The 13,695-nt window shown below is 37.8% G+C and overlaps 1 protein-coding gene across 5 annotated transcripts in view; it reads right to left on the bottom strand.

Annotated features, from left to right (window-relative positions):
- Positions 1 to 13,695, bottom strand: part of pals1a (protein associated with LIN7 1, MAGUK p55 family member a) — an 87,010-nt gene that overhangs the window by 41,008 nt on the left and 32,307 nt on the right. For all 5 annotated transcript variants that reach the window (XM_059955393.1, XM_059955408.1, XM_059955403.1 and 2 more), the window contains 2 exons: positions 6,480 to 6,552; positions 2,048 to 2,555 (listed from right to left, as the gene is read on the bottom strand). In XM_059955393.1, coding sequence (XP_059811376.1) covers positions 2,048 to 2,414 — 367 coding nt within the window. In that variant the 5' untranslated portion in view covers positions 2,415 to 2,555; positions 6,480 to 6,552. The remainder of the gene's footprint in view (positions 1 to 2,047; positions 2,556 to 6,479; positions 6,553 to 13,695) is intronic.

Here is a 13,695-nt window from a genome sequence, read left to right as displayed (position 1 = left end):
AGTGGTCACGGGGGAGAACTTCAGAAGTCAGGATTGAAACCGGGTCACTGGAGCTTTGAGACAGCAGCTCTATTTGCTGCACCAAATAACTTCATGCTGACTAGCAGGCATTTGCATCTCCCACAAAGTTGGGCACAATTTGACCCAAATTCTTTTGGTATTGTGGATGGGCTAAATGTCAGGTAAAACTGATTCAATCATAAGTTGCTCACTGGAAGCAGAATGGTACTATGATGCAACAAAATCTACAAGGACTTCCTGAAAACAGAGCAACATTTTTTGTGGATAAAGAGAATGTCATAAGTTATAAGCAGTGGCTGATCAAACAACCAACCAATACATCTTCGGATGTGGTAGAAATATCTGGATGGAACTTAAATAAGCATAGGATATATGAATGCTCAGCACATGAACCAGCATTAATAAAATATACTTTTCAAAGGCTAGCGCTTTACGATTTAACACAATAAACAGTTCCTAACTTCAAAACAATAACTTCACATCTATTTCACCTTAAAGTCATGAAAACCTTAACAAATTTCAACGGAAGAAAAATGATGTATTTTAATCATTGGTATGCAGACAGAATTGTTTTAAATACCGTCCATAAAACAGAAAAGTAGTCATTAAAAAGATTAATTAAATTCATTCAGCACTTATCAACCACAACTTGCCACCAACAGTATGCCATGCATTGTTGACCTAATGTAAGGAACTTGTCAGTGTTGACTTGCAGTGCTTAGATGTCAAATGGCAAAACAGTGTGATGTGGCAGGCCATGAATGTAATATCATCACAGATCTTAGAATAAGCTCTGCTCATGAAATAGAAGGAAAAGACAGTTGGCTTCCTGTGAAACCTGTCAGTAACTGTTCTTGAATGTTCTTCACATTCAGAAGAATTAACATATTATTTAGAATCAATAAAAACACATCCTAATTATCATTAAAAATTAATGCAACAAGGATAAAACCACTTAAATTACAAAAGACATTGAGATAAACTAAATTCAAATGTGTAATAAAAATCTCAGTCATATATTTACTTGACTCCTTTGCAGCAGTTCCTTTCTATTCAAATGAATTCTCTTAAGTACAATAGAAAGAAAATGAACTCCATAAAGAACACCAAGTCTAAAGGTGCCATTATAGGCTAAGAGCAGGCAGCAAGTTCAGGATTTCTCCTTTCAGGTGGACATTTCAAAGTTGGATTCATATGCTGAGAAATAATCAACAGTTTAGCACACATCTGCTAACAATTTACAGCCAGCCTATTCCACGGCCTTAACAGATTATAGCACTAAGATAATGCAGTGGATAACAAGAAAATAATTTTTAGATTATTGTGACTCAATTCACCTCTGGAGATTGGAGGATGGGGACAAGAAAACTGAACTCTGTATTAACACTCAAAACATAACAGACAAGAAATAATTTTCTGAAAGACTAACATCTTTGCTTTTCATGCATTACTTTGGCTCAGATATTTAGTGATGCTTGAATTAATCATTAAATATAAGGGAGAATTAGATGGAGATGAACAGAGAAACAGTGGTGACAATATTTGGATAACATGCAGGAACTAATAGATTATTAACACTCAACCATCAAAAGGAAGATTTGCATTTTATGGCAAAATTTAATTTTTACTGTAAATGGGTTTAACTTGCACCTGGTCATCACTGATCTTTGCCGTTCTTATGATGTGTACTATGAACAGCAGCCATAACTTTTACAACAGAAGATAAACTTGCAAATATTTCATTTGGATAACTAGACTTGGATGTGTCATAATGTACTAATATTTTAGCTACCTGCTTCATTATACACAGAAAACAATAATTATGTAGGGACACACTCTGTATTTCTAGAGCAAGGGTTCTCAACCTTTATTATGCTATCAACCCCTATAATTAACCAAGAGGTCCATGGAGCCCAGGTTGGGAACCCCGGTTCTAGAGCAAAAAAATTGTATTGCATTAGAAACATTATACGTTTGACTTAAGATCTAGTAATGACTTCTTCACACATATTGCCAATTTACGTACCAAGTACTTTAACTGCATTGCTGGGTCCCTCTAAAATAAAATCCTCTTCTTTATCAAATGTTGGATTATCAATGCCAATTTTAGGCTGAACTTGTGCCAGTTTCTTCAGTCGAATGGAAGAATTAAGGTCAAATTCCTGCTTTTTCCCCTCTTCTTCTCGTCTACGGCGCATATCGTCCTGCTGCTGGCGAATACGCTCTAACTGAGCACTTCTGCGTATTGGCATAGTTCGTGAACCCAAATCATCAGGGCAATCTACAGCCATTTCTCTGTGTCTGGATGGTTCGTCACGGGATGAAAGGTCTAAATTCTTAGCAGTACATTCTGATTCATCTGCAACTTGTCCATTCATATGCGAGGTAGTCATGACTGAAACTTCTGTCCTTAAAATTACTTGTTTCTGGAACCTGTACTGAAAATTTGGTTCCTTATCAGAAAATTCATGTTAATGACGATAGAGGTACTTGATATTAATGTCACATTCCAGTCTACTTAAACTGAGGCTCGCCTGGAGAAAGAATAGTGAAAAAATGAGTTCAATCCATGTAAAACAAATCCAATGAAATCTAACATAATCCACAATTCAACATATTTATTTTCCCCAGTACTATTAGGTTATATAGACATAAACTCATACTCCTAAACTGAACATGAACCCAACCTTCCCAGACTCTCCAATGCAATGACACCCTAACTTTGAAGTTATTTAACATCTGAATTCTTGCTTCAAATTTCTCTAGTTGGTATCAAAGAAATAAGCAGTGGTCAAGTTTCTGTCACAGAGACCACTGCATTACTCCTCACTGATTTCAACGACAAAGCTTCCACTTCCACTGCCCGCCCTGCCCCTAAGTGCTTTCCATTTTGGCCAAACTCAGACAACTGAGTAGCAGCCAGCAGACATATGAATGATACTGCCAGCTGGCACTTTCTCCATCTCTAGGGTCAGTGTGGCCACTGTTAATGTTTAACTATTATTTCTGACTATGCAAAGGTGGGCATCACAGAATGCAGAAAATAATTAACACATCAATCACACTCTCTGCTAATAAAGACAGCTTTAAATGCTAAATGACAGGTTTGCACTGTGTATACAATTCACAAGCTTATATAAAATGGGCTAATTCTCTTCAACAGAAAATTGGAAAGCCAAGATATTAAAGCAATAGCAGCAGAACTTGAGGGGAGAGAAAGCAAAATTGTTATATCCAGAGGATGGCAGGAGTCTGGAACTCACTGCATGAAAGGCTGGTGGCAGAACCCCTAATAACATTTAAATGAATAGTTGGCTGTGTAATTGAGAAGCAATGGGCTACAGACCAGAGAGTTATGGAATCATCATACAGCACAGAAATGGGCCCTTTTGACCTATCTCTTCCACAGTAACTACACTAATTACATTTATCCATATTAGACCAAGTGCTATCAATTTAGATTACACAGGATACAGGATTTCGTGCCCAGTTCTGATCACTGTACTACAGAAATGACGTGGAGGTTTTGGATAAGGTATTTTGAGGTTCTTTAGGATTCTGTGCAGGTTATATTACGTACAAGGGGAGGCTGGACAAACTTGGAATGTTTTCTCAATATCACTGGAGAGAGGGTAGTAGAGTCTTATCCCCCAGGGTGAAAATATCAAATACTAGAGGGCATAGGCTTTAAGATGAGTGAGAGAAAATTCAAAGGAAATTTGAGAGTCAAGTATTTTTTTTAAACAAAACAGCGGTAAGTGCTGACAGGGCTGAAGACTTAAGCAGATCCAACAGCAATGTTTAAAAGTAATTTAAAAAAGGCAGGGAATAGAAAGAGCAACAAACAATCTGCTGGGGGAACTTAACAGGTTGATAAGCATCTGTGGGAGGGAAAGGGCTTCATAAATTTTCTTTAATTTCCTGTTTTATTTTTAGACCTGATGGCAACCCCTGAAAATCAAGAACTTTATTTGCATTTCTTCCTTTAACACAATAATAACTGACCAACTTTTTGAGCCATTTTTTTTTTGGTCAAGGGCAATCTTGCCCAGACTATCTGGTGCAATGATAGATAGACGTCTCTCTATTATTGCCGATTGTCTTTTCAAAAAAAGAATACACGCCAAGTTAAATTTAACATAACTATGCTCTTATATCAAAGCTGAATTCAGAAGTCTCAAACTTTATATTGCATTATTTTGTTTGTAAAGTGGAAGACAATCAGCACCTAAATCAGGGAACAAAGGATGGCAACTCAAGGGAAAGTGTGTCTCTTAAGGATAACTTGCCAAAATACAAAAAGGTTCTCTGTTGCTTCTGTTATTTCATGCACACAGATGAAAATAAACTAAAGGCCTAGAACAGCCCCTTCTCTACTGCTGCTAGGTATATCTCACTGGAGATAGGGTAGGTAGAGTCTTTTACACCCAGGATGGAAATGTCAAATACTAGAGGACATAGGTTTGAAATGAGTGAGAGAAAATTCGAAGGAAATTTGTGAAGCAAGTTATTTGTTTTCAAAATAGAGTGGTAAATGCTTGGAAGATGCTGCCAGAGCAGATGATTAGAAGCAATATTTAAAAGTCATTTAGAATAGGCAGGGAAGAGAAAGAGCAACAAGCAATCTGCTGGAGGAACTTAGCAGGTGGAGAAGCATCTGTGGAAGGGAAAGGAATTGCTGACATTTTGGGCATCAGTCCAGATTTCAGCATCTAGGAGCTTTTTGGCTCCAGGGTATAGAAGGATATGGACCACGTAAAGGCAGCTGGATTTAGTTTAGGCTGGCATAATGGTTGGTGCAACATGGTTGAGCTGAAGGGCCTGTTCCTGTGTGTATTGCTTTGTTATATATTCAGTTCCCAAGACTAATTTAATTTCTTAAACAAAGTCCTCTTCCTCTTGTCCTGATTTTCAGATCCCTCCACGGTCCCATCCACTCGTAACTCTTTAATTTCCTCCAGCTCTATAAACTTTCAATAAAGTTGCAGATACCCAGTTCTGCTCTCTTATTCATTCCTGTATTTAATTGCTCTATTCCTGGTGTCATCAGTAATAGTTTTATGGTCTGGAATTCTATCCCCAAAGATATCTGTCTTTTTGTTTAAACTACATATTCACAAAATCCTTAAATTCTTATACCTTTTGTGGAATAATAATGGCAAACACAGGCTGTTGTACTGTCATGGCCACAAAATCCCAACTAATTGAAGCATGAAACATCTGGACTTCTGGTTGGAGGGAATCAAAAGAACTTGGGTCCGTAAAGACCACCCATAGAAATTATTGATCTAATAGACCAATTTGGTATCTTTATACCTGATACAACTTCTATGCCAATTCAGATGTGCAGAAAATAAATCAAATTAAAGGGAAAGGATGGTGGAGAAATGCAAGAACCAATCCTTCACTTCAATCCAGATTCCATGTTGACTCTGTAACTGGAGTGGGTGACCCAAAACTCCCATTCTAACTTCCTTTATATTTCCCAGGTTCAACTAAGAAGAAAATTTATCCACAGTTTCAATTTAACTTTTCTAAAGCATTTGGTGGAGCTGCACATTTAGAAATTAGTAAAAGTGGCAAGGTCCACTTACTTGCTTCTATAAAAATTACAAACTAAAAGTTAGAGGGTCAGTGAATGAGTTTTGTACAGCACAGAATCGGGCCCCTTCAGCCCACTATGCCAATCATTTGCCCATCTACTCTAATCCCATTTGCCTGTATTATTCTGTAATCCTCTACACCTTTCCTATTGAAGTACCTATCTAAAATGCCTTTTAAACATAACAGTATCTGCTTCTACCCACATCCTCTGATAGTGTACTTCAGATAACTACTGCTTGGAAAAGCTTTACCATTCAGATCTCTTGTTTCTCTTCTCTCATATTAAACCTGCACCTCTAGTTTGAGACTTTCTTGTTTAGGAAGAAGTCTCTAGACTATCTATTCTATCTTCTTAATTTTATAACCTCTGCAAGGCTACCATTCAGCCTCCTATATTCCAGTCAAAATAAATCCAGCCTATCCAGTCATAACCACAATTCTGATATGCAAGCAATATTCTGGTGAAACTTTTGTGCTATCATATATATTTCCTTTCAATGCACAAGTTTGGAAAAGTGCACATATTTCTGAAAGCAATATCATCAATCAACAGGTCAATTTGTCGATTCAGTATTGCAGCACAGTCACTAATGCTGGTTAAAGTACTTGCTTCAGGATTAGTTAGTGAATTTATCACAAATTCTTTAGTTTTCGTGACAGCACATTTTTTAAATCTCCCCCTTGTACTTCATGACATTTATATAAAACACTTTTTCTTCTCCCCCAGACTTGCAGTGCAGCTGGAATTCCTCATCTTGTCGTCATTAGCATTCTGAAGAACTTGACCCCTGTTTCTGTAGCAACAGTTTTGTCAGCTATCAAGATGCCTTGGCACCATATCAAAAGGTACTTACATCACTCTGGGAGAATGTCCACATTTCATCTGCTTCTTTCTCTCCCACATCGACTCACGCTTTGTAAAGTGGTCTGCACAATACAGAAAAATATTTTCTTTGTAAACAAGTAATCATCTATGAGCACAACCAAAACACATTGCTCCCCCAGTCCATGACATCAAATAGCTTAAGCTTAATCCTAAGAATCTAACAGATCATATATGCAATAAAGAATTATCTATAAAGTATCTGATCTACAGTGCCTTGTAAAAGTATTTGGCCCTCAACTCTTTGCTCACATAAATAGGTATCACAACCAGAGATTTTGATCAATTTTACTGAGAATTTTTATTTGTGAATCACATGCTCCTTTTATCACAGTACAGCCCCAAAAAAAAAACCACAGGGAAAATTGTAAACAATGAAAAACTAAAATGTTAGCAGTTCAAAGTATTCATCCCCCTTTCCTCAGTTCTTAGTTGAACCACCTCTCACAGCTATTATAACCAGTAGTCTTTCTGGATGTCTTTATTTTGCACAACGTGAGGGAACAAGGTTTGCCCATTCCTCCTTGTAAAGTTCCTCAAACTGTGCCAAGTTCACTGAGGAGCAGTGATGGACAGCAATCTTGAGGTCTTGCCAGAGATGTTTGATCTGGTTAAGGTCAGTACTCTAACTGGGCCACTCAAGTTCATCAATTTTCATCATTTGAAGCCACTCCATAGTTGCTTTGTCTGTGTGCTTTCGGTCGTTGTCCTGCTGAAAGGTGAACTTCCACCCCAGTTTAAGTTTTCTAGCAGAGGCTAGCAGGATCTCTGTAATTAGCAGCATTCATCTTCCCATCAATCCTGACCACATTTCCAGTCCCTGCTGTTGAAAAGCATTCCTATAGCATGGTACTACCTCCATCATACTTCATGGTAGGGATGGTGCCACCTGGCTGATGCTCAGTATTAGATTTAGGCCACACATACCATTTAGTGTTGAGGCCAGAGAGTTCCTCTTTAGTCTCATCCAACCACAAGACATTCTTCTACATCTTTACAGTATCATCTAAGTGATGTTTTGCAAAGCCTTCACAAGCAAGGATATGCTTTTCTTTTTAAAAAAGCCATGGCTTCTTCCTGGCCACTCTTCCATAAATACCCTTTCTGTGCAAGCCTTAGAAATGGGGACACCTCTTTTTCCCTTATTAGCTGGTGTATGTCAAATTACCAGGTGAACAAGTAGTCTTTAGGGTGCTGCCAGTCTGTGTCTTTATTGATGCTTTCCTGCACGCGCCAATGCTTGGTAGGAGGCGCCAATGCTTTTTGCTGGTTGTGGGGGGGGGGGGGGGGTTGCCTTGCTACTGCTTATGTGTAGGGGAGTTGGGGGGAGTTTGGGGTTCTAACATTTAACTGTCATTTATGCTTTGGGGCACTCCTCTGCTTTCGTGGATGTTTGCAAAGAAAAAGAATTTCAGGATGTATATTGTACACATTTCTCTGACATTAAACGTACCTACTGAAAATCTGCACGGTCTTAAGAGACCGTGGAGCCATGAACTTCATCTCCAGTTGCAGCCACTGACTTCTGCAGCTGACTGTCAGTGTCACAGTATAGCCTCTCTTACAAGTGCCATTCTTCTCTGGCGACTACGTTGAGGCGTGATCTGATCCAGGCAGGGTGGCTGTGGTTTAACATTCCCCCCCACCACTTTTTCCATGAAGGTTTGCACTGAGCTCCAACATATGCTTGATGCCTTTGAAATGGTTTTGTACCCTTCTAAAGGTTTGTGCTTTGCTGTTATCATTTTTCTGACTTGCTTTGCATGCTCTTACGACTTTATTTTGGTTTAGTCTGTTGAAAATCTATCATACTGTTGGACCTCTGAGGCGGATGGGTATTATTCAGGTCATTCTCCAATTTTCTACATCAACAAATTAGACAAGTTGGTAAGTAAAATACTGTACCCAAGAAAAGTTAGTGTAGTAATTACAAAGGGGATGAATACTTCTTCAGCCACACAAATCTGGATTTTAATTTGTGATAGATTTTAGATTGTTTCTTTTGACTTGACATGATGCACAATGTTTGGTACATTAGCTCAAAAACTCCTACTTCAATATATTTTAAATTTAGGAAATGAAACAGTAAAATGTGAAAATAGTTGTGGGGGATGAATACCTTTTAAAGGCACTATATTCCTATCAGTTTCTTTGGAGTAGTGTTTTGCCTCTCATTATCACCTGGCTGAAACAGAGCAGCCATATATTTCTTGAAGCTAACTTTGATTCATGGTGTTTAATTGATGTACTCCAGCTTAGAATATATTATCTATCTCACATTATCATTTTGCAATTAGATATAGCCACAAGAGCAAGTCCACTTTCTCCCTCTCAACCTTGAAAACATTTAACTAGCCCAGTACCGTTGTCACACTACGGAATCCAGTTTGCACACTAACTTGATGCCAAGATATAACTCAGATATTACAAACAGCAATCTGATATGTGCAAGAATGGACAGTACTAAACAGACCACACAAACGCAACAATCACGCGGAATCAATATCTGACATACTTGCTGGAGTTCTTCAAAAATGTAACAAAAGGAGTGGAAGAAGGGGAACCAGTCGACATAGTGTACTCGCATTTCTGGAAAATATTCGATATGGTGTCATAAAAAGTTTACAGCACAAGAACAGAAGGAGTTGAGGCAAAATGCTGGTATAGGTAAGGATTTGGCCAATAGAAAACAGTCAGTATAAATAATTTTTAGATTGGCACAAAGATCACAATGGGAGCCTGAAATACTTAGAATCTAATGACTTGGATGAAGGGACTGCATGTACACTCTTCAAGCTTAATAAGTAGCTGGGTTAGCAAGTTATAACAAGCACACAAATAACCTGCAAAGGGTTATAGAAAGATTCAATGATTGGGCAAAAGGTTGCTGACACAATATGTGAAAATGTAAGGCTATCTACTTTGAAGTCAACATGAGAAAGCAATTTACTATTCAAATGATTTGAGACTTGAAATTGCTGTGCCATAAAGGGATTTTACATGAGCTTAAAAAAGTTAGTGTACAGGTAGAAAGGCTAGTAGAATATTAGCATTTATTGCAATAGGTATAGAGTATAGTAGCAGACTAATGTATAGAAGCAGAATAATTTTGTTATAACTTCACAGGGCTCAAGTGAGATCAGGCCTGGAGTACTATATGTAGCTTTGGTCTTCATATTTTAAAAGGGATATGCCTACATTTGAGGCAATGCAGCAAAGGTTTACTAGGTTGCTTCCTAATTAGAAGGGGTTGACATACGAAGAAAGATTGAGCAGATTAAGTCGACACCCCAAAGGTGATCCTGAGGTGGTGCGATAGAACAGGTTGGCAATGCTAATTCTCCCACTAACCTTGCCCCTTTGCCTGGTTAGTCACTCCTCCTCGTTCGGTCCCCGGTCTCATTTCCCCAGTAGTTTACACACTTTGCCCTCCCATTCTGCAGTTCTTGGGGTGTTTAAATGGTGAACTCCCAACAGTAAAACAATCCCTAGCTTGGCTGATCAAAACAATCCCCTCAGTTTATATGTTCTACTAGTTTATAACAATTCTAGATACAGGCATTCCAGTTTCATTTATTTTCACTCACACTGCTACATTGGTTTATAGAAAGCAGAGTGGTCCCAAAAGACCCAAGGGACAGTTTGGGGCGTCCTAAAGTAACGCCTGTGTTAGTGGGAGCAGGTGCACCACACCCTACACTGGTAACACCACTGGCAGGGAAGCATTATTCTTTTATATTCATCTGAGCATGTGGACACTGATCTGTGGGTTTAGCTAAGGCATTTGTTGTGGAATAAGACTGTAGGATGTTAGAATCCCTGTTTAAAATGTTCCAGTTCTGCACCTGAAATACTTATGATCTGGTCACGTAATTAACACCCCCCCACCCCCCCAAAGACCAACAGTAGTATTTCCTGGTCCTTCTAGGCCAGGCAGAGGCAGGGTTAAACATTCAATATGGCTTTGTTAGAGAGGCGTAGAGGTTGGAGTTGACAGACAGTGAATAGTTAAATTGGAATATAATGTGTGTCATGGAGAAAACCTCTGTATATTTGTAAATTTTTGTACATACGTGTTTGCTTTTACTTGTCTATTTGTAAACACTTACATTTTTCACAACTTTTGAGCAGTTTTAGCTTTTTTTTCCCCCCACTAGCATTAAATAAAACCCCTTAACATACCGTTGCAACTTACTATCTGCCTTTTTTCAACTGGTTACCCTCATCGAGCATGCTTACCCTCACCTGATAACAAGTGACAGATGGACTGACGGAGTGGATATCAAAAGTAAGTTTCCCTGGAGTTGAAGTATCCACAAATGGGGATATTTCAATATGAAATCACCTTTTTCAGACACAAACAAGCAGGAGCTACTCTTGGCAGCATAGTGGTTAGCAGAACACCTTACAGTACATGTGACCGGGGTTCAATTTCTGCTGCTGTCTGTAAGGAGTTTGTACATTCTCCCTGTGACTGTATGGGTTTCCTCCAGGTGCTCCAGTTTCCCAAAGACGTACAGTTTAGTAGGTTAACTGGTCATTATAAATTGTCCCGTGACTAGGCCGGGGTTAAATAGATGGAATGCTGGGTGGCACAGCTCAAAGGGCCGGAAGGACCTATTCTAAGACATATATTTATTTATTAATACATACACACGTTTCTTCTCTCAGAGGCTTGTGAATCTCTAATTCTCTATCTCAGAGAGCCATGTAGAAGTCATATTCAAAGTACATTCAAATTGCAAATGAGCCAAGGAGCACTGAGAGATGTTGATTCCAGGATTAGATTAGCCATGATCTTACTGTGAGGTACAGTAAACTTGACTGGCTTACTCAAAGTGCTGTTTTGTATAATTCATGTACAATAATCTGCAAATTTTAAAATTTTATTTTTTCCTGATTTGCAGTTTAAATATTTGGAATAAGCTTTCTATTTTATGAGTTAGAGCTTTCTGTTGCATGACCAATAATAGGTACTGATAGCCAGATTGTTTAAATTTCAACATATAATATCCAAGACTAATATTTACATTTAGTTTTTTTCTAACTAGATGGAAAGCAAAATTGAGGTGGTTACCCCTCTCTTTTAACCTATTTTAAACTAAAGATTTTTCCTCATTTAGTCCTGAATGGCTGTTAAGTTCTTTTGAGATATGGGTTCTGTTCTAGAAATCTTACAAAAACATTATCCCCAATCTACCTCATTAGGCCTTTTAAAAATATTGCATGTTTGGACTGAGGAAATGGTTAAGATTTCATCATATGAACACATGTTGGGAAAAGTGCAAGACGCGTGGGATCAATTTTGGTTATATGTTAATTTAAACCTAAATTAGAAGTTTTTTTTCTGTTTCTTAGTTTTATATGTTTTCCCATCATGGGATGGCTGTGTAAATATGCTGTACTGTATTTGCTCTATGATATGCTGTGCTGCTTTGTAAAATAAGAATAAATAATAATAAAAATTTGAATTACAAAAGAAATATTGCATGTTTGAATGAAATCACCTCTCATTCTATTAATCAAGAGAGCACAAGTTCATTCTGCCTACCCTCTCATCACAGAACATTGCCCAACCATCCTGGGACACTACTTGGATCTCTCCAACCACAAGTATACTCTTCCTTAGTTAGGGAAACCAGCCTAGTATGCACAAATATTCCAGGAACAATTTCAAAAGAACATTATATTCCAGATAAAACATCTTTGCCTTTTGCAAATTTTTGATGTAATTGGATGTTAACTTAAGTGATTTATGTACAAGACTGTTCCCTCTGGACATCAGTATCTTTCAATCAGTCAACAAAATGGACCTACACTCTCCAGGTAATGTCACTGATTTATTAGATTCTGATAGAAATGGACAAGCTTACTGCTGAAAGACTTGATTTCTTTGCTAAGAGCAAGGGATTACATGTCAGAATATGAGATCAAGGCTTCTAAATTAATACAAACAAAAATTCCTTTGTGAATAGGAATTCACATCTATCTTGTGTAAAGAACCCCAGCTGTTGAGTTTCTTCACATAGAGAATAGAGGATATGAAGATTAGGCATGAATATAAACCCAAGGTGGACGATTAGCTACAAATATAATGAATAGTGAAGCAGGCTTAAGGGCTTTATGGCATATTTCACTTATTCTTGATGCCTAGCTGCTAGTCATGTTAATAACTTGCCACCTGCTTGAAAATACTTCCCTCAAAGTAGTGGTATGTAATTGAATCTGTAAGACAAGATTATGTTTTAGATATTAATACGAAGAGACTGAAATGACAAATCAAACTAAGAGAGAAACTTGGACCCAATTATATCAATACACACTGTCTGACGGTGCATGATAATCCATTAATTTAAAGCAATTCCATTCACCAGCAGAAAGTAAATGTCATCACCTTTACAGGTAGGCAGAAATCAAAATAAACTTTAAATTTTACTTCGAAAAAATAGAACACAAGCCACTCATCCAACTGTCTTATCCTCAATTTCCACATTCATTTTATGCTCTGTCCACCTTCAAGAAAGAGAACCTTGTGTCATTCTCAAGTAAGTTGTTGTCGGTTGACTGAAATCTGAACACTTTTCAATGAAAAATAAATTTAAAAAAAACTATATCTAAGTTAAAAATACAAATCATGCCATAAGTTGGGGCAGTGCCAGTATCTGCCAAAAGGTCAAGAATTCTGTGGTGAAAGCAAGGCATACTACTGATTCTTTTCTTTAAAGCAGCAAGCTATTAAACAATTTGAATATGATACAATCAATGTTAACACAATAAAATATGGAAGATCAACCTTTAAACAGATTTTAAAAACAGAAGTATAATTACATGTTTTTAAGTGACAAAAGAAAGTGAACAAATCGAAAGCTCTAAAACTAATCCGGGAAATTATAGGTCGGTAAGTTTGACGTCAGTAGTAGGTAAATTATTGGAAGGACTACTAAGAGATTGGATCTACAAGTATTTGGATAGACAGGGACTTATTAGGGAGAGTCAGCATGGCTTTGTGTGTGGTAGATCATGTTTAACCAATCTATTAGAGTTTTTCAAGGAGGTTACCAGGAAAGTGGATGAAGGGAAGGCAGTGGATGTTGTCTACATGGACTTCAGTAAGGCCTTTGACAAGGTCCCGCATGGGAGGTTAGTTAGGAAGATTCAATCGCTAGTTATACATGGAGAGGTAGTAA

This window comes from Hypanus sabinus, chromosome 2 (assembly GCF_030144855.1).
Source record: "Hypanus sabinus isolate sHypSab1 chromosome 2, sHypSab1.hap1, whole genome shotgun sequence".
In the NCBI taxonomy this organism is placed as follows: Eukaryota; Metazoa; Chordata; class Chondrichthyes; order Myliobatiformes; family Dasyatidae; genus Hypanus; species Hypanus sabinus.
This window is presented reverse-complemented; position numbering and strand designations above follow the sequence as displayed.